Source organism: Brienomyrus brachyistius, chromosome 18, assembly GCF_023856365.1.
Source record: "Brienomyrus brachyistius isolate T26 chromosome 18, BBRACH_0.4, whole genome shotgun sequence".
In the NCBI taxonomy this organism is placed as follows: domain Eukaryota; kingdom Metazoa; phylum Chordata; class Actinopteri; order Osteoglossiformes; family Mormyridae; genus Brienomyrus; species Brienomyrus brachyistius.
In genome coordinates, this window is record NC_064550.1 from 2,022,457 (window position 1) to 2,049,852 (window position 27,396).

A 27,396-nucleotide genomic window follows, 5' to 3' on the forward strand; every position below is an offset into this window, starting at 1 on the left:
TTGTATTTTTAAACTTTATTTTAACAGTTTAAATGAAAAAAAATCAAGCAGCCAACTTGTAATTTATTGAGAGTCTATCTGTGCTACAAAGAACAATGCAATATCAACATCTTTTTACCCAAATGACATCCAACTTTAATAAAATTTAATTAACAAAAGCTACACAGCAACTTTTACAGTAGTAATAAATCATTTTGTGGCTTAATTAAGTCAGCACAATAACCAAAAATCTGCCATAATTCTGGGGTCTCAAACTCAATTTAGTGAAAATGGTATCCTGCAGAAGTCATTTGAAGTGTTTTAATCAGGGCTGATGGTGAATTATTTCAGCATTCAATTAATTTTATATTTTATTGTGTGTCTGGAAATAAAACGATACAATGACAAAATAAATATCTCAGATGGATTTATTATGATGCAATTAACAGTTGTTGAGTAGGCCATTCACAACCCCAATCATGATGTTCTGCAACTGAACAGCAGGCCTGTTGTTCGGATCTGAGTTTGAGATCCCTGATACACTAAGCTTAAATTAAGGCTTTCTAAAAACAGAAACTAAACATTCAACTGTTAGATAAAAAACTTATTTAGTTCCAGCTACTCCTATTCATAAATGCACTCAATACAAGAAATAATTAGATATGTGGCTCCAACTACAAAAAAGGGGGAAAAAACAACTGCAGCCTCCCAGAATTTGACTTTTTAATTTTTGTTTGTTATTCTTTTGACAAACATTACCGCACATAATTTTTTTTGTAAGGCTTTAAAAAGAAAAAAAAAGTGTGCTTAAACAAATGATTCCACCTGCTTAAATGGTGAACGTTTAAAAGCTTAAAATTTATAATAGGACAAAACTAAAGATGCTGAAATTTTATTTACTGAAATGACTAACAGTGGAGGGCCATCCAGAAAACCAACAAACCTGCTTCTTTGTTAGATTGTTATTTTTGTTTTTGTACAAATTACAATTAAAAACTACTAGTAGGAGTCTTCATATTATTATTTGGATTTAAGCTTTCCTTGAAGAATGAGGTAATTTTAACATTTTAATTGCACCTGAGTTTCACTGTATTTAACAAGTTACCTCTACATAAAAATTTTGAATTCTTGATCACTTAGCGATAACTGGGACCCAAGCAATAAACAAATAATTCTGCATTTTATACTTTGTGAATGTACTTTGAACCTTACACAAGGAATTTAAGAACATAATGGTATTCAAACATGATAACATTATATTTGATTGTTTTGATAGTCCGGCATTATCCCTATTTGTAGAATACAAGATATCTTGTGTAAAGCAGGTTTGAAGTGAAATGGAAAAGGCACCTTTAATTCCCCTGTAGTGGTTCCAGCAATTCTGTTTACCAAAACGCATCACATGCATTCAAACTCATCAATACGCTGTTTGGTGTTGCCTGACCGGATCTGCCGCAAGGTCTTGTACTTGTCCCGACCTGCTCGCACGTTTTCTGCATGGATCATGTCATTCTGTGTTCGCTTTGTCTCATCCCGTGCGTTGGCCAGCTCTGAGCTAAGAGCCTGAAGGACAGCAGACAACACAAAAAGTAAGTTATAAGTTCTGTACTATAGGTATGGTTTTATTTTCACGATACTAATTTTACTTTTTGGTTATTAGTCCTGTGTAGTATGCTATTAATATGTTACTTGAGCACTTGCTTACATCTTGATATATACAAAATACTTTAATCTATTAATTATCTATAAACTAACTGTCAGTTAAGTACTGAATGCTTGTTTGTTCATCATTAACCAATCATGACGGTTCATGCATTTACTTATTTTGTTCATGATGTGCACTTCAACTGAATTACTAAGTATTTTGTGCCCCCTCAAGTAAGGTGTAACCAAATAATGTTCTATATAATCTTAATGTAAAGTTTACAGCCAGAAGGAGTGAGGCATGCAAATGCGCAAGTGTATATGAGCATACAAATGAACCAGGCATTGTAAATACTGACCAGTAGGTGCTTTTGCACGCGTTCGTTCTTCTCAGCCTCTGTCATGCGTTCTTCCTCACTACGGTCCTTGTAGGCTGCAGCAGATGTGAGTTCAGCGCTGGCTTCGGCGTTGTTCTCATCATCCTCGTCATTCTCATTCTCAGCATGGACTGGTTCTTGCACGTGGGCAGCCATCACCTTGTTCTTCAGCTCTTCCTTGGTCTTCTCCAGGTCTTCCTGCACCGTAGTAGCCTGCCGAAACAGAGAGTCAGTTAATCCTTTTTTTCCCCCTTGGTGAATTTAGTCAAGAGTCACATGCCCACTTTATCAAGGTCTATTCTTCATAAATGCAGTAACATTTTGGTTTTTATGAATGTACTTCCTGAACCTGACACTCACATCTCCTGTAGAGTAGTACACATACAAGGTTGTGGGTTCGATTTCTACTCAAGCTACGTGTGCATGTATGGTATCCTTGCATAATGGATAATAATGCAGGCCTACCTGTACTTGTGCAAATGGCATCATTTCATGATCAGACATTCCAACATGAATGTACCACCCCTTATACCCAGTCTTTTATGAGCCATATACTTACCCTGACTCTAGATAACATTTTCATTGCATTTATTTTATGATTTATTTATTTATTTAAGGGGATAAGCTTAAATCGATATGTTAGTACAACAGATACGTGCTAGAAGGTGGAAGAAAGCACATACTTTCTGTTGCCATTCAAGGGCCTCATCTTCCTTCTTCTTCTTTGCATCTTCTAAAAGTGAGATCTTGGAAGTAAGTTCAGCCAGTTCAGTAGCCTGCAAAAAAAATTCAAAATTGTTTCCCATTAAGACTTTTTTCTACTATTTAAGACAGTTTGCATATCACAGTTCATATTCCAAATGCAGAACCGAACACCACAGGAAATCCTTTCTACCTGTGGCAATAAGACTGTATAACTCTTCCTCATTTTGTAGGTGATCTTTTTCAGAATTTGTCATTAAGCCTTATTTGGATTGTGCAATATTACACATCTGTTTGGTATTGAATGTTTGTTTTATCCCATCATCACATGCTGCTATCTCAATTATTCAAGGCACAAACACTAAATCACTTTTCATTACCACGTGCACTAATAATCTGTTATTTTATTATATTTGTTAAAGCTTAGTTATAGTTATTTTTTACTTTGTAAAGAGTATGAGTATTTATATGGTTATACTACAAAGTATTACTCATAGTTATTTGCACTATTACTTCTATGACTATTACTTCTGTTCCCTTTAAACTCTTTACCTTACCTTTATTCCTCTTCTTGCACTGAGCATGTATATGACAAAAGAATTTCCCTCGGGATAAATAAAGTTTTTTCTTATCTTATCTTATTTGTGTTAACGGCATTTTGTGTCTTTTGCAATACATTTTAGCTATTGCCCTACATACCCTGCTAAAGCATGTTAGTAAATGTAACCTTTAATCATATCTGTTTCTAATAATGCTGCCAAAACACAATGACAAAGCAAGACACATAACCTTGAGATGCACGTTATAATACGAGTCAACTGACGAGGACTGAAGTTTCAATGACCCATGACTGTTTTAGAGAGCGAAGGTGAACTCAATAAACCAAAAGCACACAGACCAGATGTTCCTGGTTTTTCATCTGGCTTTCAGCCTGCTGCAGCAGGGTCATCTTGGCTTCCTCTGCCATCTGGCGATCCTTCTCCAGGCGTTCGGCTTCTTCATGGGCCCGCTTTCGTTCCTGGTCCAGCTCTATAGCACGTTTTGTCTGCTCCTCCAGCTCTACGCACATATACAGAAGTGTGCATTCAATCACATGCAAAAAAACTGCAGTCAAAAAAAAAAACTTTATCTTGTATAGTTATTTGGAGAGATAATACTGTAATGCTGTGTCTAATTTATGGATGTCTGCAGAAATCCAGATGTGAATTTTAAAAACCTTTTAAGACCGCTTCCAGCCGACTTTAAGACCAAACTAGAAGATGAAATATGCTTTACCAGAGTCAATACCCATAAATTTACACTACAGTGACTGCACCCATTTTTTAGTCCAGTTTGTCTTAAGAAAAAGTCCAACAATTAATTCATGAATAATGAATCAAACTTTACAAAGCGACGATCAACACATGGGTGACTCAATTATGAGAAATGCTGCTACTAAAAAACTCAAAACAGGAAGAGACAGATTAAGACAATTCAGTGTTAAACCCCGGGTATCCAGGCGAGCAAGCTACACCAACTTCGTAGCAAACCCCTTCAGAGTCAAAATATTTGAATTTAAATGAAATATTTTTTTTACATCAGACTATAATATGTGTATGAACTCAAAAATTAAGGCTTACTCAACTGAAACTGAAGACCTTGAAAGTCCTTCCCAGGTCGTAAATTGGTTACTCTTGAATTTTACACTTGAAGACTTCTTAAGACTTATTAATACCCACCATGTATATATGATAAATAGAAGTGGAACTAGGATTAGGGGACTGTTATTCGTTTTTAGAAAAGTAGATTCTCCAGTTCTAGCTAAGGGCACCGCGGTTGTTGCCCCATTTTGACCTCTGAAATTTCATATATTAAATTTTCATGTAAGGGAACACATATGAAATAGACTGTCAGCAGTAGCTAGAAATCACAAGTCACAACGATTAATTTTATGAACAGCCTGTGCTGCTAACCTTGCTGAGCTTTCCTTGTTTGTTCCTCAATCTGCTTCAGTTTCTCCATCAGCTCTTCTTTTTCTTTCTCAATCTTTTCCTTTTCCTTCTCTGCCAGTTCTCGCTTTTTCTTCTCATTCTCCAACAGCGCCCTGCAAGGTAAGAGAAACAATTGATAAACAGAGAAATAAAATACAAAAATATCTTTCTATTATTACACTTCTGGCTTTCTTACTATATGTAATATATAATACAGTAATCTCGCATATTCACCAAGATCTACTGTGGAAAGCAGAAACTGTGGATAATAGTGAACCATCCTCAAGCACCATATTTAGCGTGATTCTCATACATTAACATATGGTAATTGATCAATTACGCACAGTAAAACAATATAGTAATAATAAAGTACATTGGACATTATTATACAGTACTGTACTCTCGTGAATGAAAGAGATTATGACATTTTTGCCTAATTCTCAAAAGTCAATAAAGCAATGAAAAACTACCATATACCAAGAGAAGATGGTGAAATGAAAATCATGCTAATAGCTCTCACAGGACAAACGGACAATGTTAAAACATTTGCTACATTTGTTTTCGGGTAGTAGTAAACCACCGATAACTGTAACCATAAATAGAGTGGGGCTAATATAATTTAATGCGATATTGATATATATGCATTTAATAGTTCAGTGTTGTTGGAACACGAACTTTAGTGACCTTGTGAAATTTCTCATAAAGACCAGCATGTCGGTCTTTAAGATGCTTCGCCAGGTTTGACGTGCTACTTGACTTCGTCCCCACAACTTTGTAGCACTGTTTGCATAGAGGCTTATTGACATTCTTAGCCTTTCCATGCTCGTCAGCAAAACAGCATCTTGCATTTTTTTTTTTTAACTAAAGCAGATTGCGAAGTGCCTTCAACTGCAGCATATGCCATGTTCAGCCAACTCGATATGTGTGTGTTAACCAGCGTGAATGCGTTCAGCGGCTATTGAGAAGAAGGGAGAGGATGTGCGAGTGTGTGCGTGCGCATGCGTGCACACGCGCCTGTGCAGTAGTGCCGCTATGTCAAATGTGTCGAATAAGGCGAAAACTGCACTGTTGGTATCAATAATGGTGAAAATGAGTATCTAATCAAATACTAATTTTTTATATCAACTAGTATCTGAGAATTGATTTTTTTTGACAACCCCAGTGTCTCATTTACAACTCCAGCGTTAGCTATATCTTCCTTTTCTGATCTTTCGCGGTATATTGTTAGCGGTGCAGCAGTGAAAAAGGTCCCCCCTTAAAGATTCCAGCTGCGCCACTTTCCAATCGTTGTGTAGGATATTTAAACCGACATGACGGTACAAGAAAATTTCATATCATAACAATAAATAAACGGTTTTCGGTATGAACTGGTATACCGCCCAACACTAATTTATACATTTTGATAAATAATCTTTCATCTTAATTAACAGGAAAATGCCCGTCAGAATTCAAAGTCACTTTTAAAGTGCAGTAACAGAGGCCTCATTTGCTAACTTTCTTTGAGAGCAAGTAGCATGGCGACGGTCAGTTCCTCACCTTTCCATTTTCTTGTGATTCTTTTCTTCCCGGGCCTGAGCCTTCATTTGTTGCACCTCAATAGTGTCAGGTTTGCGCCGTCGCATGTACAGTTCGTGGTTCCCCATACAGAGGGCCAGGATTCGCTTATTAATACGCAAACGTGGGGCATAGAAGACAAAGTCCTGCAATACAGACGCCATTTCATGAGCTCATGCTGAATTAATATTCATAAGAACCACTCTATATGTAAACGGATATTTCCGCATGTTATAAAGTAAAAACATGACAAAATCACAAATATTAAATAAAATAATATCCATCGACTGTTCTATTATATAAGAAAATATCTAACGAAGTTTTCAGAATGCTTAGCCAAAAATATTAGTTAAGCGGTATATCAACATTTGTTAAATTAGTACCATGAAACCGACTAGTTTATTGTCTAGTAATGGAATGGCTTTAATTAATTAATTAATTAATTATTAATTATGACCTGTTTTACAATTTACTCCACAGAAGCTAATAAATGTTCCTTCTTTTGTGTTGCACATACTTCATTAAACGGGACGCCTTTTTTTTTTTTGGGGGGGGGGGGCTTTAAATATTAAACAACTTACTGGCGCTTTTTTGTCTATTGGTTTGATAACAAACTTCTTGTCATTGAAGGAAATATTTCTTATTTCACTCCATGGAAATCCAATGGTTGGTGTCATTCTGTTGAGAAAGGAAAGAACACAATAAACATTCCATTCTCACTTGGACTTTCAGTCCATTTTTTCATGCGTCCATTTGATTTCTCTGTATTCCAAAAATATATATTTTTGTGCATGTGGATTAAGGAAATATGGGAAAGGAAGTGCAGACTGGGGTATGACACTTACTTGTCATCTTGCTTATAAATGTTGAGCCCTAAAGCGTCTACTCCCAGGAACAGCTCAGATCCTTTCTTGTTCTTGATATTGAAGTAGTTCACGCCATACATCTCAAGGTCCTGAGCAATCTTCAGATACTCCATCATGGAATCCTCTCTATGTAACAGGAATACACATTTCCAGGACTTTACCAAGTGGTTATCAGAAGAAATAATAATATACATGGTGGTTTAATAGCAATTAAATACAATATATAATATATAATAAAATATATGTATATATGTCCTATGCCTGAAGCCAATTTACATAAACATGAAACATTTTTATGGAAAAGCAGTTCAGTGAAGTGGGCTGTGAACACTGCCATCTAGTGAACATAACTAACAATTTAAACTGAACTCTGCTTAGTGAATCAGTGTATGCCCGGGTCTTACATGCAGAAATACATGACAGCTATGAATGAGGGCAAATACATGTGAAAGTGTGAGAAGCACAGGTTGGTGCCTGAGAGAGGTGTGATGGAGGCAGGTGTGCTTTGGTAAAGTACCGGAGCATGCTCTTGTGCTCCTCATGCCAAACCTGGATCCTCTCCTCCCACTGCTCCTTATTAAACTTGTGCTGCTCCAGGACTCTAAGAATCAAATAAACCATAATATTAATACACAGAAAAGCAAATAAAACCACACACACACACACACACAGAATGATACACATACAATGGTTCTTAAGTGCAATAGCAAATTCATATTTGTGAGAAAATTACATTGAAGAAATTCAGAAGGTTGGATAGTACCAGAGATGCATTCAACTAATTCCACTACTTATCAATACTTCTAAACCACGGTTGTTTTCCTGAAACAGTTTTCAAGCTTCTACAACTGCCAGTACGCATTATGACACAATGTGTGGACTTCTCTCGTAAAAATCTGAACCAAAACAGTACATACCTCTGGGGAAGGATCTTGTCATTGGACAGATATCCAGTTGTGTGGACTTCCTTATTGTAGTCTCCATACTTAGCCTGGACAGCATAGGAGGCCAGCAGCACTGCAGTCTCTGGTGGACAGTAGATGTCATCGTTGAGGATCCCTTCCTTTACCTGCAGAAAGAACAGACGCTGTGTGGCCTCCTGGATCAGCTCCTCGGACACATCCTCAGGGTAGAACTTGGCCCGGAATTTGAACAGCAGGGGACTTTCCTTGCGCACATCTTGGGCAGTGACCTAAAATGACAGACAAAAAATATTGTGCAGAGGAATGATATTATTTTCTGGTGTATTCACTTGAAAACAAGGTCAGAACCATTATGCAAATCCCATCATGATCCAAAATGTTTTGGGGGTTACTTTATCTTTTGGGATTATTGGCTAATCCAGTGGTTCCCAAACTTTCTGGACCAAGAACCACTTTGAATCAAATCAGAGCAACTAAGAACCATATGGGTAAAAAAAAAAAAAATCTCAAATTTAAAAAAAAAAATCAATTGTTTAATTGACTATATACCACTGTTTATTGAATAACATCTATGACATCTATGAATGAACTGTGCATGTTCGTGACACATATGCAGCTTTTATTAGAGTGTACACTCACTTTTTTATTGAGTTTCAGCCAGGTGGAGAAGCCTTTTGTGTCCTGGTACTGCAGCCCAAAAAACCAGACCTCTCGAAGTCCGATTGTCTTCACCACCTTAAGGACAAAAAAAAACAAAAAAAAATGCCTCAGTCAGCTTTCTATTGAGAATGATGAATGACCTTTTGATATTAAAAAGAAAGAGAAACACCATCAGCAATCAATTACTGTCACAGTATTCAAAAGTAAATATAATGGTGCTTTTCAGATAACCAGCTGGTGTTTGATTCACAGTATATATGTAATCTGGCTATGTATGTTTATGTGTTATTACAACTTTAAATAAAGCTAAAGTCATTAAACTATATTATATACAGCATTAATTCCAGCAGCACATCACGATACTTATTTTTGTTTGGCAAATTTTGATATTCATTGGCACCTGCACACTTCATACTGCAAATATCAGTATGTGTGCCTATGTTTGTTGTACTTTTTTGATAATACTATGTCTTGCTGTCTGAGATTTTTTCTTTTCTGCAGGACAGTCACAACTTTGAAGAGAAATTAATGTCCCAAACTCACAAATTTGGTCCATGTAGCTCCTTAATTTCTCCCTTACCTGAACTAAGCAGGGCAGGAATACACATTTTCATCCAAATGGCATATATGCCTTACGCAAGCCAAAAATCAGTCAAGAGGCAAATCACTTGGCATGTGACGTTTATACATTTTACAAATGTTCAGTTTGAATTGTGATATGGATACAACACAAACTCCCAGTAAAATGATTAGCAGAAAAGCTCTCATTTCATTGAAAGTCAGAGGACGCTGCAAATGGTTGGCAGAAAAAACTTTTCAAGGTTATAAAAGATCTTGTGTGTATGTGTCTGTGTGTGGGTTTGTATTTACCACATTGTAGGGACGAAATGTCCCCACAATGTGTAAAGCTTGTCACTCTTTAGCTTGTAGAGACATTTTTCAGGTCTCCACAATATAATTTCTTTTATAAAAATCTATAAACGCAATTAAAAAACTAAAACAGCCAAAAGTTGTGTATTTTGTTTAGTTACTTATATAAAATAAACAGAGTGAGAATATGGGCATATGATTTCAGTATAATTATGCATATTGTGGCCTGTTGATAATCTGCCATGCACCAGCAGGGGGCAGCACTATGCAGGTTGGCAGTAACCTTGGCTTCCTCATCATTGGCCTTAAGAAGCACCAATGTGACACTGCTGGCTTAAAGCCTGTGTGGTAAAGAAGCAGTACAAGGAAAGGGGAAGCTAAGTGGTGCATGTGAGCTTTCTGCATGCAGACACATGGAGATACAAGGAGTACGACCAACGCGAGGAGCACCACCTCTTAGCTGAACAGAAATACTGGGGAATGACCATCCTAAACAGACCATCACGCCGTAACAGATGAACTTTTGCACAGTTTTCCCTCATTGCCTGATGGAGCATTGGTCTGCACCCTTTTCTCCTGAGGCTCTACCCTGCCACAATATACATCATTTGTCCCCATACAAACAGAAAGGAGGTATCAGAACTGTGAATGTCACATAGTCCTTTTTTTAACTTGATGATTTCAAGTTAGCTTTTCAACATCAATATAATTTTAATATATAAGATCTGATGACTGGGCTTACACTGCTGCCACCATTACCGGGCCCCAGATAAGTGCCAGAAAATGAATCGATGGGCGGATGGAAGATTTCTTTTTAATAATACAGTGTGCAACTTTTGGCCAGTATGTTTGGTCAGATGTTTTGCCAAGACGGTAGAGCGGTAATATAAAAAACAGTCGCAAAATGACCTTAATAAAAAGTTGAGTAAACCAAAATGTGTGTTCAGCTATGGATTATTATTTTCCCATAAGAATGACATACTAGTACAACTGCCCAAATTACAGTGTTATATTTTCTTGGTAAAAAAAAATATATAATAAAATAATATTGGTTAAATTTATGTCTAACATTACAATAAACACAAATCTTTACAGCAAATTGTTCAACAGGTCGAAAACTTAAATACTATATTTAATTAATACCATGAATATCATATGCAAGAGACAGACAACTGTGATATACTCTGAGCTAGAAACACCAATTCTAGCTGAAACCATTTCTACAAAGCATTAAGATATATTCTAACATTCCTTTCTCTGACAGAATATGCAATCATTTTCTGTGCAGTGTTACTAGTTTGCTAGATGAGCAAGTTGTCAAAACCCCCTAGAAACGTTATTTCAAAAAGGGCCTAGTGACAAATCTAGTGACTTTCTGAGGGGATAAAAGTGACTTACCAGGGCTTGAGTCAACTAATACTACAAATGGACTAATTGTAATAGTACAAACTCCTGCAATAGAGCTGAAACACCTGCATTGTAATCCTCACAGAACATCAAACTGCACACACAGAGACAGAGACTTAAATTGCACCCACATCCTAGGAAGTGTGAAGCAACAGTACTACCCACTGGTGTTATTTTATGAATAGACCAATCACAAGCTTACGTTTGATCACTCAATTAGAAAAAAAATATATTCAGCAGTGGGCACAGTGGTTAGCATTATTGGCTCGCGCATCTGGGACCAGGGTTCAAGTCTCACTCTGCATATGTGAAATTCCCATTTTCACCCAGCGATAGCTGAAATTTTCGCGATAGATATTTAGTAAACAAAAAAGCCAAAAATATTACCCAAAATAAGTCGCAGCCAAATAGAACTCATTATATACCGACAGACTGGCAGAGTGTGTCAAATAAGTTGGTGGTGTTACTACAAATTATGCAACCAACACAAAACACTGCTGACAGGCACTTGCTTTTGCTCAATATTGTCTCTATGAAATCCAAAATATTTCCATACAGTGGAAAATTAATGTATTTTGGTGACCAGTTTTTGCTCACTTTTGTCCTCTTCACCCATTTTGTTAAATTTCTCACAAACGGGTCACACTCTGTGAATGAGTCCAACAGCAAAGATGAAAATGATTATAATTGGCTGTGACACAGTGGATAGGGTTGATGCCGTAAATCACTGCTTTGGTTGTGTGGAGTTTGCATGTAGAACTCTCGGGATTACTCAACTAAACTTGATTTTTTTTGCCTTCTCAATGACTCTGCAGTAGTATGGTTGAAGGAAGACCAAAGATAGCAGATGAGGGTCCAAATAAAAGGACTCAACTCAATTGTACTCAATTGGGAGTACTTGGCATTAAAAGCAGATGAAAATGCAAGCGTTGCAGCATAAATATTAAAAGAGCACAGCAGAAATGCAGCATCTTGATAGAAGATACCCAAAGAATCACCTGGAATCAGCTATATGTTCTTTGAAATCTTGGTAGCCTAACCTATCTTTTTAATCAATTTCATTTGAATTATTCAGCTTGATTTGCTTTCCATGATTAGCAGCAGGTTGCATCATTGTGATATCCAAATACCTGATGGCTCATTCAAGTGTAAGAAAACACGGAACATTATCATAATGAATGTAAACAATGAATATGACTATTCTTAGTACCCACAGCTGTCAAGCTACATGTTAATATTGGGAAATTTGGCTGAAAATGGAGTTTGATACAGGACCTTACTGCTGGCTAGCTGGCAGTCAGCTGGTTGTGGTAAGGTTATATATCTGGCAAAGCTAAAAACATCAACAAGGTTAGCTGTACTATACAGCCAAAGTTTGCTTGAAATGTTTAGATTTCAGCACATTTCATTCATGTTTGCCATGAAAACACCTGCAGTATGTACCTATCTGTCAGGTGATTGTTTTTCCTTTGGCCCTGCCTGACCTAAGAACTTTTTTAATTTATGTTCTTCATATCTTCATCTCTTTGGCTGATCCTTGACCATCTCAATTGCTTCAAAACGTTAGCATGCACCAGATTTACCTTCCCTGGTCTCCCTTCGTTCTCCATTCTGCTTCCCCAGTCCTCCCCTCGCCCTGATCTATGCATAAGCATGAACGCCTCATGTTGCTGATTGGCTAGAACATTTCCATGTGGCATGATCCAAAACACTTTGTTGTTTTCCCGCATTATTAAGCCCTACTCAATAGACACTATACTTCACAAAAAAAAAAAAGATTAATATTATCGGATTATTATGCACCATATGATACCTTACCTAAATGATATATGTGACGGGGCTAGCCTTCATTTTATCATGTTTAGCATGTTATCATAGAAAGTTGTAGAAAGTAAATCAAGCAAAACAGTTTGACTAAGACAGACTAGGCTACTCCAAGAGGCAGAAGAGAACATATAGTAGCTTATAGTTATTTCTGGGTAAACTTTCATTATTGGGTGACTCTCTTCAGATATCTTAAGTCAGGTGTAGGCCATACCATCTTAGACACATGAGAGGGTTCAAGGTCTTATCAGCCATTCTTAGAGCCTTCTACTCTGGAGCATTAGAGAACATCCTCACCATGGAAATTACAGCTTGATGTGGGAATTGCTCTGTCCTGGACCGTGAAGCTCTGCATAGGGTGGTACATTCACCTGAATGCATCGGCAAGACTGATCTGCCCTCTCTGAAGGACACATACCTCAGAGTAGACCGGCCAAAACCAGCAGGGACACAATCGACCCCAACAGTTACCTCTTTATCAAGCAGAAGTCCAGAAAGTGCTTCTGCTGTCTTTTAGTAACAAATCAGAGGTTCAGAAGAAGCTTCTCCCCTCAGGCTATCAGACTACTTAACACTTAATAGATAGCTGCAATGAAACTTTCACTCCTTAAGCCTAGGTCATACTTCACTTCTCCATGTGCGCTTTCTTACTGGAGATGGCCGTCCGCACGATATTCCACCAATTCAACAGAAGGCAGATGTATTATAACAACCACAGTATAGTGACATGGGTAAACTTTTCTGAACAATCAACTTTTCCATGATATTCTAATTTTTTGGAAATGGTCTGTACATTTATTTATTTATTCATTTTTTTTAAGTGAACTGTGCAATTTACTGGGACAATGCTACCTAACTCCAAATGAGTTGGTCAAGCTTTTTCCTTTTCATTTTTGATATCTAGCATTAGTGAAACGTATAACATCTATGTACAGTGTTTGTATCATATTCGGCAATACTGATCTAGGTACTGACAGACAGACAGGCGATTCATCTTGTGAACAGGCGATGTAAACTTACGGTATAGATAAAGCCTTTTTTTGCAGGGAAAACTCATGAGCAAGCAACCCAGAGTTACCCACAGTGGGGTCTGGTGAAAAAAATTCTTGGTGGGGCTGACATACCAATACATTTCCCTTCCTAGTCCAGTATAAGCATTCAAATGAACAGTCAGAAAATTACAACAACTTCACAATCATAATTTAATTTCCTTAGTAATATTGGGTAATATTTGTTTCTGTAGATCATGCACCGCTGCTTTATAAAGGTTAGGTGACGTGCAATTTCAATTGGTTCATTGCATGTTATGCCCAAAACATGCCTCTGAATAATTAGTGTTAGGACAACCTTTCTGCACTTTGCGCTGGCGTAAAGTCTGTTTTGTTAAGGGTTAAAATGGTGAAATGGATTTGGACACGCCCATAGATGTTAGTTGCACTTTGTGCTTTACACTAGATCAAAATGGAGTCCATGATGTCCTTTAAATAAAGCATTTGCACGTTTTGTTAAACAGTTGTTTTTCTTTAGTTGTTTTGGCCCAACTAATAAATTAGCTGATCACCTGATCTCATGATTAATTAATTATCGAAATAATCACTTTTTGCAGCCCAAATGTATAAGATTGCTTTATTAATCATCAAATAATTGGTAGATTACCTGATTATTAATATAATCAATAGTGACAGCCCAAGTTATGATTAAATAATATTTTGTGGTTATAATAGCAGCCACTTTTTCTCAAATGAGGGCAAGTCCATCTAATTTGACAATTAAGAGATTCATAGAAATTCATTCCAGTAAAATTATGGGAAATGTAAACTAAAGTAGGAACTCAAATAGTTTCTGAAGGAAAAAAACAATGGAATTAAAAATTGCCCATAACGGTTGCATCATTCAAGCTACTGGAAAGTACACCAAGTATCACTAAAAATCCTAGCCTATAAAATTTTGAACACAGAGGAAAGTATATCACTGTCAAAGGGCAAAACAGGTATTTAGAAAGTGGATTCACTGGGTGTCGTCAAGAAACATGAGTAATCTTAATTTCTGAAATGGTATATTGAGTGGTGATGAGAATATTTGCAATAAAATTAAACAATGGCGTGCTTACCTGATCAAAAAGCTGTTTGCCTGTGGTGTTAGGCTGGATGGCAAACTCCAGCTCTGCATCCATTGTAGTAACTCGCACACTGATCTATTGACAAAACAAAAACAGAATAAAGTATTTTTAGTTTGCACCAATGGTAGCACTTTCTATGAATGCCATGTCTATAAGAAAATATGAACACATTCATAGCACATAATAATGCATTCATAAAACACTATAATCATGCTTATGCATAAAAAGTCATTCATGAAAAGGCGTAACACATTTTTGCCAGATTTATTATACATTATGATTCGATTATGAGGCTCTCATCTACAATGCATGATAGATACCTTCATAATGCAGGATAAAGCATCATTAATTCTTATACCAACCAATATACTGCATTAATACAGTATCTATAGTGCTTTATAGATCAGAGCTTCATTGGAGCTTGTTAAGTATTATAACAGGGATGCACTGATACCGATACCAGCATCGGGAACTGGCCAGATGCTGCGGTCATATACTGATAAAAATTGTACAATATCAAGGACCGATACCATTTAATTGTAATATTACGGTAAAACTCAAAGCCGTTGTATTTTCGGACTGGAAGTGCTGTTCTGCTAAAGTGTCAAGAGGAGGAAGGGATGGTACTCCACTTAACAAAAGCAATTTGATCAATTGATGCACCAGTCCAGAGTACACGGAGTTTGCTAATGCTAGCAGAGAATGACCGCATCAACAAACTTTAGCACAAATTATGAAGAAGTGAAAGAAAATTAAACTGAAGCATTATTTATACCTAACATTAATAAGTTTAGTTATTTAATGTTAGATATATCTAACACTTCTGGTCCAATCACCAATACAAGTGCATGATTTCTTCGTTCCTATTAAAAGCACAAACGCTACCAAGTGGACCAGTCACAGTTCTTGCTGTCTGCATCGCCGCAACGTGTATTTGCGTTTCTGGTGATGTGCACATCAGGCGTAGGGTCCAGGGTTACATCATACTTACAGTGTCGATTCAATGCAGAAGTATAAATCAACCTTTACAGTTAAGGTTTTGTTTCTTTGTAAAGGCCTTTCCAGCCGAGAACTGAGTATCCTGATATAAATGTTTAAGTTGAAAAGTCATGTGTCAAGTAAGGTAAATACATACAGTGTAAACTGCTTATAGTGATCAACTGCTTATATGGATCAAAAAGCTTGGGACAGAATCATTCCTATACAAATACTGTTTGAACAATTTGCTTATAGGAATCAAGTAGTCCGCTTACAGTGTTCATTTTGGGTCTTTTTTTATACAAGACAATGTGGAAAAAATTTAAACTACGGTGTGTATATATGTTATTATTTTTTACTTTACTTTTATAAGCCTACTTTGCCTTGCAGTAATTACCCTGTCAGCTTCTTGCTAGCTACCTGAAGCTACTGCTGCATGCATAGAAAAACCTAACAAGAAAAATAAAGTAATTTTCTCTTAGTGGACAAATATATATATCAAAGCGTATGATAAACTGCCAAAAACATGCCAAGGAGATGCAACAGCGAAACTAGAGTAAGTACTGTATTACAACGTATTTGAATTCTACACATTTCAGTTATTATATTTGTACAGTACTGTGATTTAAAAGAGCTGTCCTGTATTTCAAAACCAGTCAGTAAATTTCAGTAAATAGGAACGCTCTCTGTTTTATTACCTTATAGTTATGTAATAAATAGGCATGCAACGATGTATTGCGAATCGGTTAAAAATCAATGTAAATCTATGACGATTTAAACCGGCTGATGTTTTTGGTTTTGACCGAATGCGAGATGGCGAGCGCATTTGAAAATGAGGACACACCCCCCGATCTTAAATTGGTGGTGTGGCAGCATTTTAGCTTTCCAGTAATCACAAACGAAAACGGTGAGAAAAGCACAGACAAGACAAAAACTGCGTGCAAACATTGTAAAAGACTGATAACATACACAAATAGCACAACGAACATGCTTCAGCATGTCCACCGGCACCACAGTGAGCTCAATTCTCCGCCAGAGCGAAGATAATTAAAAGGGCAAACCACGGTAAAAAACTGGACATGCAAGCCTTAGTTTATTTGGTAACGCTTTATATTAAGTGCACCTTCATAATGCATTCATTATGCATTTATAGAACATTCAGTGCACCTTCATGATGCATTCATAGAACATTCATAAGCAGCATGCAAGTACACTTTAACATTCTATTGTTATTAATGCATATTACAGCTGTTAAGGGATGTTAGGATGTACATGAATGATGAATGATTTCTGAATACTTAATGAATACATTATGAAGGTGTACTGAACGTTTTATGAATGCAATATAAAAGCTTTATGAAGGTGCAGTTAATGTAAAGTGTTACCGTTTATTTGAAGATTTTATTTTATTTATTTTGATTTAGGATTTTTTTAAGCTGAATTTTATTCAATTTCAGTTGCATTGTTAAGAAGATGATGCGTTTTGCACAGTTTAGAAAGATAAATAAAGGAATATTTTTGAATAAATTTGTCTGTAGCTCATTCCATTAAAAAATCGAGAGAAAATCGTGTCGTGAACTCAGAATCATAAATCGTATCGAACTGTGAGTTGAGTATTTCGTTACTCAATCTGTTATATAGAGAAAAAGAAAAAAAAATGGTTATAATGATTATCCAGTTAGTGATCAGTTTCACCCAGACAGACATGAACAGTATAAGTGGTTTCCACTGCAAATGTACTTAATTATTATATATAATAACACAGTGATGCAAAGCCTACAGCTTTGATACCCAAAGCTCTGGTATTGGTATTGGGACAGAAAAACTGGGATTGGTGAATTATTATAGTCAACACTATAATGCCTTATAACTGTCAACAGAAGAATTATTATAATGCATTAGGAAGGTATCTATAATGCATTATAGATCCAGCTTCAAGTAACGTGATCACAACAATGACTGACGATGGAAGAACAATATATTATATAAATGACAAATACTGCACTTACTGGAACATCACTGTTTAACTAAATTATTTTATAAATGTTATTACACATTAAGCTGCAAGCATCCAAACATTTTCCCTGGATTGTTCACTCAGATTCCAGTTCCACATTACATTTATCTGTCTGTGGTATCCACTGCTTTGTTCCCTCATAAGTGAGTGCCAGCTAGAAAAATTGTGCATTCCAGACAGCTGGTACACAACAGATGTCTGACACGTCTGTAAAAGACACCAATCCAGCAGCAAGCTGATAAATGCTAGTTAAGCTTAGGTCTTTCCCAGCAGAATGAGGGCCAGCTAATATTGGCTGCCACTGAACACACCCACTTGCTATGAAAGTTTAAGATGTCTTAGTTACCAAAGATTCCCTTACCAAGGATTACAATTTTTAAACCTTCATTTGATATAATTTGCTTAACTGATAATATATTATTAAAATAAGTTAAATATTTTTTAAGCCTTAAACAGAACATTAGTAGTAGTATAATACATCCATCCATCCATTTTCCAAACCACTTATCCTACTGGGTTGCGGGGAGTCTGGAGCCTATCCCGGAAACAATGGGCACGAGGCAGGGAACAACCCAGTATGGGGGGCCAGCCCATCGCAGGGCACACTCACACACCATTCACTCACACATGCAATTTAGCAAGTTCAATTAGCCTCAGCATGTCTTTGGACTGTGGGGGGAAACCGGAGTACCCAGAGGAAACCCCACGACGACATGGGGAGAACATGCAAACTCCACACACATGTGACCCAGGCGGGATCTGGGACCCAGAGATGTGAGACAACAGTGCTAACTACTGCACCACCATGCCCCCCCTTAGTATAATACTTTTACGATAAGAAGGTTTATACTTTTTGTGGTGGGAGGGTACCATTTTATGCCTGGTACAGACCAAATGGAATCTCTGTGTTAATCTTACCGCTGATAGCAAAAGCATGAAATGTTTCCCAAAATCCACCTTGTACAAATCGAGAATGTAACCTACTGCAGAACTATGTCTGCAAGCCAAATGAGCCAGCATATCTACAGTTATCAAAACCAAAAATAACATTTCAAATTTTTCAGTACTGACTGTATTAACTTTGAATATCCACACATGCATTCTTCTATCTTGCTATATGCACAGCTGAAATGTATAAGGCAATATCCTGTTTCATGCATAATATGAGCACAATAGGAAAAAAAAGGAAAACCAAAGATCCCTTAAATATGGACCAATAGGACTGAGTAGAGACAAGTTTGTAATCATGTAATGTATTTGGTATCCTTCAATGTAGGAGTGGTATCTGTGCACCTAAGCTTTACTGCGCTAGTGACAGTAAACCCATTTTCAGCCCAAGTTGTCTTTATTCATTTATTAATTTCAAGAGTCAAACCAATGTTCTTTCATAAAATAAATTTTTTTATTTGAAATCATATCATAAGATCACTCATTTTACTATTTCGTATGTGAATAAAAAAGTTAAAAGTAGATAACATTGAGTCTTCAGAGTCTAGAAAATAAGCCCAGTACAGACCTGCCTACATTCTTCCATTAAATTAATAAGAAAATTTCAATTAAATTTCGCACATAGATTTATACTAAATAATGATGTTCAAGATAAATTTTGTATTTCAGTGCATGTATTTTAATCTCCAGTGAATATTGAACTACAAACAAGATGTATTCGACAGATATGCATAAACTGTATTTGATTACATGAACATCAATATAAATTTTATCACACAGGATATCAAAATGCATCATAAAAAATACCTTGTTCCATGTCGCAGCCTTATAATAACTGTTTAAAAAGAGTCTACGTACAACTTCCATATGGAATGAAAGAAAAATAACCCACAAGGGACTAAGATACCTACATGCTTACACTAAACCTAAGAAGACAGCAAGCAAATGATTTAAATACCATTGTAATGTATAATCATTTGGCAGTACCTGGTTTTCCCTCAAATGTAACAAACTATAAAACAAGGGTAAATAATACTCACAGACATTTGTTATGAATTCAACACAGTTCTGGACTGTTTCATAAAGTTCTTTTTCATATACCTGCTTTCCACAGAGTCATATGAAAGTGCTTGCAATTTTTACAAGGATTACTCTTAATTAAAACCCTCTGCTCCAGCCAAACTAAATGGGCTTTTCTTTCATATAATCCAATAGCAGCTCAGAAAACTAGCTTGGTGTAGTCCACTGGACTAAAATATGACCCACTGTGTACCATGTAGTTGCAGAAATATCCAGCTTCTACTAACAATGTGGCATTGTTACATTTAAAAAAATCTACATCTAAATAAAACTGAATTAATTATTCTGTAGAACCACAAACTCCTTTAACCCAATATCTAATTAATATATGTATAGCAAAGGAATTAGAGATTGACATTATTTTTTAACATCTCATTCTGTAGCCACAGGTAGCTGTTGCAGTCCTTTCTGTTTCAAAACACGAATTGTGAAACCACACTACAGGAAGTTACCACATCCTCCAGTATCTAGGTCTCCAGGCCTAAAATGGCTTCCAGTTTTTGACTTGTATTTGGTCTGCTGAGCAAATAAATTCACCATCAACCTTAAGTTCACCAGTTTCACTGAACTCCAATAAAAGGCTTGCATACTTATATATGCATACTATTAATATGTGCATACAAGAAAAAAACATGATAATATGACATGTAAGCATATTTTTTTTCTGTTTACTTTCCTAATACCATTAAATGCATTAACTAAAATATAATCTGCAATACAAAGACTGCTATAGAAGTACACAGTTCACAAGTAACACAAATCCTGCAGTAGACAAACCGCTGTTTGTCTTCTGAGTCACGTCAGTTTCCTAAGGGTCTGTTTTAAATGGAACAATTAGGACGTGAAGGGGCCTAACGTAACGGACAGAGGCCTACATGTCAGTAGAATCACAATGCCATGCATTATTTAACAGCTGTGTGACTGATTAGGGCTGCGTTTTTTCCCCTCTCTGTCAGCAACCTGCCCTCGCCATCCAACCCACTTATCGCACTGTCACTTCCTGTGAGCCAGAGCGAGCAAAGCTCTAAGAGAGTGAGAAAAGGACGTGGGAGGCAGGCAGGGTGGAGACTCTGTTACAGAGTTCGGTAGCTTGACCTTCCCAGCCAGAGCATATCACACAAGACTGTTCTCTGGGAAAAAAAAAAAAAGTTTGAAAAGTCAAGGGTCGTTTTCAAGTAGGCAGCATAATTTTTTCACTGCATTACTAAAATCACTATTTATTTAAAACAACTTAAGCAAGTGTACATAAATCTCCATGGCTTTTCATTTAAGGTTTTACTCGCGTTAAAAATAGTAAATAGTAATTGGCTGATAACATATTTGTCAATTCATTCTCCATACTTACTTGTCCTATGCAGGTTAATGAGGATCTGGAGTCTATCCCAGACACAACAGAAGCAAGGATCCGGGATGGGGTGCCGACCAATCTCAGTCAATTAAAATATCTTTCCACATTATTTTAGACATTCTACACAATCTAGAGTTGAACTGACACCACATTTTTGACTTTCATAAAGGTACCAGCCTTCAATATTAATACCAAATTAATACTGTAAAATAGGCTTGGGCGGTACCTAATGTTTCATACCTTCCAGACATTATGCCTCTGTATACAGTATTGTCAAAAGCATTGCTATTCAGGGATCAAATTTGCAGAGCGGGGGCTGGGGGGTACACAATAAGTAAATTTTATTGTGGGGAACCACCACCCACTCAGCTAATTTTATAAAGTCCATTTTACTGTAAACTCCATTCCATTCATAGATTCTGACGTTAATTTGGCCTCAGCTGTTACAGAACCGCATCAATGATACACTCAGATTAGGTTTATATAATATTTATGCTTGTTCTGTTTGTCAATTAGTCCAGCCTGTTTTTCGTCACTGGAGAAACGAATATGAATGAAATCAGATGAAGGCTACACACAACTTTAAAAAAACACAAAACAATAACTGCTAAATTGCACCGTCATGTGTCTAATATCTGTTATCATGTAGACTTCATGATCATTAAACTCATTATATAAAACAGGGTTTGTGAGAGACCAATGCTTCATCAGGTTATATGAGTTTGCCCCCAGTTAGCAGCATTTGCATACTGGGGCTGTCAGCTCTGTGGGTTCCCCCGTTTCATTCAGTTTAAATCAAAAATAACAACATATCTCACTTCTGCCACCCTGCTTATCAACTAGAGGTGGGAAGTGAGCAACAGTGTTTCTTCCATCTATGCTGCTTCTGCATGCAAGAGACACATGAAATGAACATGACTGTCTCTCTCCCCACAGCTCAGGTTTTGAATGTCCGCTACGTGACGTAACGTCTTGAATACAGAAATAACCCGAATTATAGAATCATACCGTTTTCAATTTTCGGTATAGTGATACATGCCTTTGATAAATACCAGGTCATCAAGCAACATTAATACAACCATCAATTTGAAATTTAAAAATAATAATAATAAAATAAGAGAAATGTATATTCAAGACTATAATCAAGATCTAAAAATGGTTGCTCCTTTCTTGTAAGTTCTATGTGCATATGACATTCACCTTTGATATTTTCAGGAATCCTTGAAATAACCAGTCGCACAGTATCATTATGCAGTTAGCTATTTCATCAAGAAACAGGCAGAAGACATCTGGCACAGAATGCTGTCCGTTGCAGAACACACATTAACATATAAATGCTACAATTTAGAGACAACAATTCACCTAACCACGTGTTTTGGATTGTGGGAGGAAGAAGCCCGCAAAACACAGGGAGGACATGCAAAATTCACACATACATTGGCCACAAGCCTGGGGCTGTGTGGTTCCATTGCTATTCACTAAGCCATCTTGCAACCTATGATGCAAACCAAGTTGACTTAATTTTTTCATTTGTAATTATGATATATTCTTCCTTTACATCTGCATTCTGGCAGATGGCAGCACATGCAAAGATTTTATGTTCTCTCCACATAAGATTTGCTCCATTAATGTCACAATTTTAAAATGGTCTATCCTATCTTACTAAAGCAGACAAACGGAGAAATAAATCATGCTGCTGACACACCAATTCTTTAAGCTTCCAAAGCTACAAAGCTGTCTGTCAAGGGTTGTCCGAAAGTTACTTTCGTGGCAAAGAATAATACATTTCAAAATGAAAAAGGAACTAAGAATGAGCAGTTCTGCCTATTAAGGGTGGGTCCCATTATAACTAGGGTGTTTTCCGCAGGCTATTCTTAGCTCAATGCTAAAACAAAAAGCATCCAAAGGCTCTGAAAAATGCCCTCGGTTGCTTTTACCATCATTGGGCACCCTTTACAATTCCAACAACCAAAATGAAAGCTTATTTTTAAGAATCATTTACAGATTCATCCAAACTAGACACAGATGGCTAGTCTGACTTACATTTCTGTAAAAACTTTAAGACATAATTTTCTAATGAAATGTAAGACAATTTTAACAAATTGCCATTTAAATATAATCTTACGATGTTTATGTTTTGAAGCTACATAGCAGAACTAGTGAAGCAGCTTTTCAATACTCATTTCAATTTGAGGGACAATGCTGAATATATTTTTATGTATAAAAAATGATAAAACTCATCATACAACACATTGTGCTGAAATTCCTCCCATCGCATGTGTACTTTGACATTTATTTCTGTCAATAAAAGATACATAGACCTCTACTGGTAGAATTCTATACTGCTTGTATACCACTCATGAAAAGCAAGACAGCCGGAGCTTGTTTATCAAATTATGAATATTTTAAGGTCTTGTAAAAAACTTCTAAATTTGACTTACATACTTTTCAGCCCTGTAAACAGTGAGGCACAACTCATAAATTTCTTTAGTCTTGTACATGCTTTTAACTTACTGATTCTTAAAAAAAACCATTGCCAAAAGAAATATCAATTTCTGCTAAGCATGATGATCTAATATTAGTTTGTCTGAATCTTTACAAAAATAATAAACATTTAACCATTCATACATAATCAAGGTGAGAAATGCTAAAAACTGTATTTTTTACTTACATGAGCTTGGAAAAAAAAAATGATGGTTAATATAACAAGTTTAAACAGGTAAAAACCCACCGCCAGTCAATGTGGTTACTGCCAGTGCCCAATCAATAGATTTAGCTAAGTTTCAACAGATTTAATGCTGCAGGACCAAGGTAAAGAGGTAAATGAAATTTGATATAAAGAGACTTTGTCTTTAAAAAAAGGAGATTTTAAACAAAATAATAATAATAATAATAATAATAATAATAATAAAAGCTAAATTCTGCATTAAATAATGAATTAATATTAGGAACAACCAAGAATTTTGAATAAGGAAGCCAAAATGACAAAAACTCAAGTATTGATACTGAACCTATATATCCAAATGAACATACAGTAGTGATAAATTGTATAACACTAATTAATATTACAAATACTAACCATACATACGCTCCATAAACTACCTCCCCACCCCCACCCAAAAAAATGGAAAAGGACCAGTACAATACCCATGTCTACAAATAACATTTACAATAATCTGGAGAGTGGGCCAATTTGTCTGGTATTAACTGCAAATTTGAGCAAAAGTATTTTATCCATATAGCACCTTTCCAGAACAAATGTCACAAAGCACTTCATAAGAAATAATACAAAGATATTCATTATGAAGAACAAAAACCTTCATTCTCCAGCCAGAGTTCATTCGAAATTCAAACAGATGGACTTACACAAACACACATGGACACAAACACATTAACAACAAATCATTGTACAATTCAGCTTCTGGAACCAGGAAGTCACCCTCCATTTGATAACTGGGATAGTTCATATGATTTAACTTTTACACTGGCTACCACCTGCAGCTTAGGTTATTACAAACCATTAATCTCCACTTTGCTGTGTATGCTTCTAAAGAAATATAATCCCCTGCTTACATACCAATGGCATTTCCGCATCACTTAATTTTAGAAATGGTATTTTCATTCAGTTTTCCACATACATTTTCAATCAAGAAATAGATACGAGGTTTTCTTCTGTTTATGCATGGACTATAGTATTATGCCAATGCTAACTGTAATGTGACGTCCAATATTAAAATCTGTAAATCAATTACTGAAAATATTTTTTAAATGTCAAACTAGGTATTGGTTCCTATTTATGGCCTAAAAATTACTTTGTATCTGTTTAACATTCACATTTTTATGCATAGCAAACCTTCATAATAAACAACAAAACAGTCATATGTATTCCCCCAACTAAAAAAAAAATATGCATGTTCTTCCTTTTTGTGTCAGAAGCAGTGAGTTTCATCTGCATGGGAAAGTTGCGCCTGAAAGTTTCAAACGTGGTGATAAAGGCAGGCCTGTGGGAGCAGACAGCTAAGCTTGCTTTGTAAAATGCCAAATATGGCCCTGAAAGGCCGTGTAAAATCACTGGGAGTCAGCAAAGAGCCAACTGGGAACTGACGTAGGCCCAGAGGTCTTGAGTCATCATCTGCAATTCCTTGGGAAGGCGAATCAGTGCCAAAAAGAGTCAAAACAGAATCAGCCTGCTCCAAGAACTAGTTATAGGAATACAGCCCTGCTCAAGGATTATACTACTTTGTAATCATCTCTTCTTAAGACTGATAAATATATAAATATGCTCTATAATTTAAAAAGACTTACATGGTGTCTCATATACCATGGGATTCTGGAGGTTTCTACCACATGCATCACTTTTTCATATTGTTTTTTCTGAATCACCACTACCTCATTAAACTCGCTGTGTGTGGTACACACAATATCTTCAAGCTGTAAATAAGTAACAAGCACTATATGTCATAATATGACTCAGTTGTTCTTTTAGATTTTCCATAGATAAACGAAAAGATAAATAAATAAATGTATAATAATGAAATAAATGTAAATGCTTTAATGGCTCAATGTTTGGCCCAAGTGCTTATAGAAAAATGCTAACTTAGTTTTTATAAAAAGTAAAAAAAAATTTTTTAAAGAGATGGGGGCCCATATGCCTACTTATTTATGGCTTTTGATTGATTTTAAAAACAGATTAATTTAACTTCAAAATGAAACATCACTTTAAAAGTTTTGTACTGGGGAACAAATGTAGCAAATTTCAAAAGCATCATACTCAAATATTTCTACACGTTCATTGTGTGTATGGCGCGTAACTTCAATTAAATTATTCATGATATGCAATATAAGGTCAAGGACGTGTCGTTAAGAATACAGTGTCTTGAGTACTTTTGCCTGCTGATATTCATGCATTCTCGTTGCTGACTTTTATGTATGTCGGTAAAATCTTTATAAATAGGGCAGAAAAACACCGGAAACCGTATAAACAGCATTTTACTCGAAGCTCCCGTGCCGGAATGCAGGTTCGAGTAACTGTCAAAGCCTATGTGCGACCATTCAACTGGAGCGAATCACAGCCGATAGCCAATCAGCGTTCAGATAGCGACACTCTTTGTGGCACACAGGTCAGCGCAGACTAACGGTTTTTATACCCCCTAAGTGGATGGCGGCTTTGTTACAATGAATTTTGCGTATAAATCAGTCTAAAGTAAAATTTAACTCGGTCTGTTTCTCAGTCACCTAAAACCATGTCATTCAAGCAACAAAATAAAACAGCATAAGAACAATTACGTTGGTTTTACTGCCAAGTTTATATTATATAGAGTTTTGAATAGCTATATGGGTATGGAATATGGATTTCAACCTGCCGCTACATACGAACACATTTGCCAATAATAACGACACCCCTATCCTCTCTTCGTGAAATCACAGCTTTTTGTTAATTCGTCTAAAAACTCTATCGATAACCATGATTCGTTGAGTTTACAATATACACATGAAACAGACAGACGCTGGTGAAAACGGTGCATATATGAAGCGAACTACTCACAGTTTTCGGCATTTTCGATCTTTTTTTTCTCCTCAGTAACTGGCGACACAACTGATTCTTCAACGAAAACTTTTTTCCATCAGACAGAGTACGCGGAAAGGAAACTGGCCTCGACAGCCCCTAAAGTACTTTACGGTTATACGTATGTATCTTCCCTCTTTCCTTTGGATGTCTCTGTCTGTCTATGTATTTTGCGTCTTGGATAGAAGTGTAACTTTTATAAATATATGGTTTCCAGGTAATGGGAGGATATATATCTCCGTTTCCTGGCTAACGGCGTCGGCTCTTAAAACCACACCCAGTGAATAAAGTATGTACCGAAGAGTAGAGTTTTTTTTCAGCGAGGCCCCGCCTGTATTTGCCCCGTTATGCCCTTTGTCAAATTAAGACTTCGGCGTGATGGAACGTCGTGGTATCTTAACATATGCCCTGCTTTGTGACGTATTTACAAAACGAAAAATGATAGTCAAGTCCGACTTGCATTTCATGGACAACGGCGTTACAAAGTATTTTCCATAGACCAAATACGAAGAATGTTTACATGACATCGTTTAGAATCTTTAACGAAAGATTAAAAGAATCCAA

General features: G+C 36.3%; 1 protein-coding gene across 2 annotated transcripts; it reads right to left on the reverse strand.

Annotated features, from left to right (window-relative positions):
• Window positions 1-27,155, reverse strand: msna (moesin a). 2 transcript variants are annotated; one of them, XM_048983544.1, is made up of 13 exons: window positions 26,812-27,155; window positions 14,887-14,970; window positions 8,655-8,750; window positions 8,010-8,284; window positions 7,610-7,693; window positions 7,072-7,218; window positions 6,808-6,904; window positions 6,209-6,372; window positions 4,655-4,785; window positions 3,601-3,761; window positions 2,684-2,776; window positions 1,983-2,213; window positions 1-1,542 (listed from the first exon to the last, which is right to left on the reverse strand). In XM_048983544.1, the coding sequence occupies exons 1-13, from the start codon at window positions 26,821-26,823 to the stop codon at window positions 1,378-1,380; spliced, it is 1,740 nt and encodes a 579-aa protein (XP_048839501.1). In that variant the 5' UTR covers window positions 26,824-27,155; the 3' UTR covers window positions 1-1,377. The 2 variants fall into 2 exon arrangements, with proteins under 2 accessions (XP_048839501.1, XP_048839502.1); XM_048983545.1 differs by lacking the exons at window positions 8,010-8,284; window positions 8,655-8,750; window positions 26,812-27,155 and having other exon boundaries at window positions 14,887-14,945.
• Window positions 27,156-27,396: the final 241 nt, after the last annotated feature.

Bases quoted from the DNA above. Each gene is read 5' to 3' on its own strand.
- msna (XM_048983544.1), bottom strand. The intron at 7,219-7,609 runs GTACTTTACCAA...CCTGTTACATAG, and splicing joins GAGCACAAGAGCATGCTCCG to AGAGGATTCCATGATGGAGT. The intron at 6,905-7,071 runs GTAAGTGTCATA...CTTTCTCAACAG, and splicing joins ATTTATAAGCAAGATGACAA to AATGACACCAACCATTGGAT.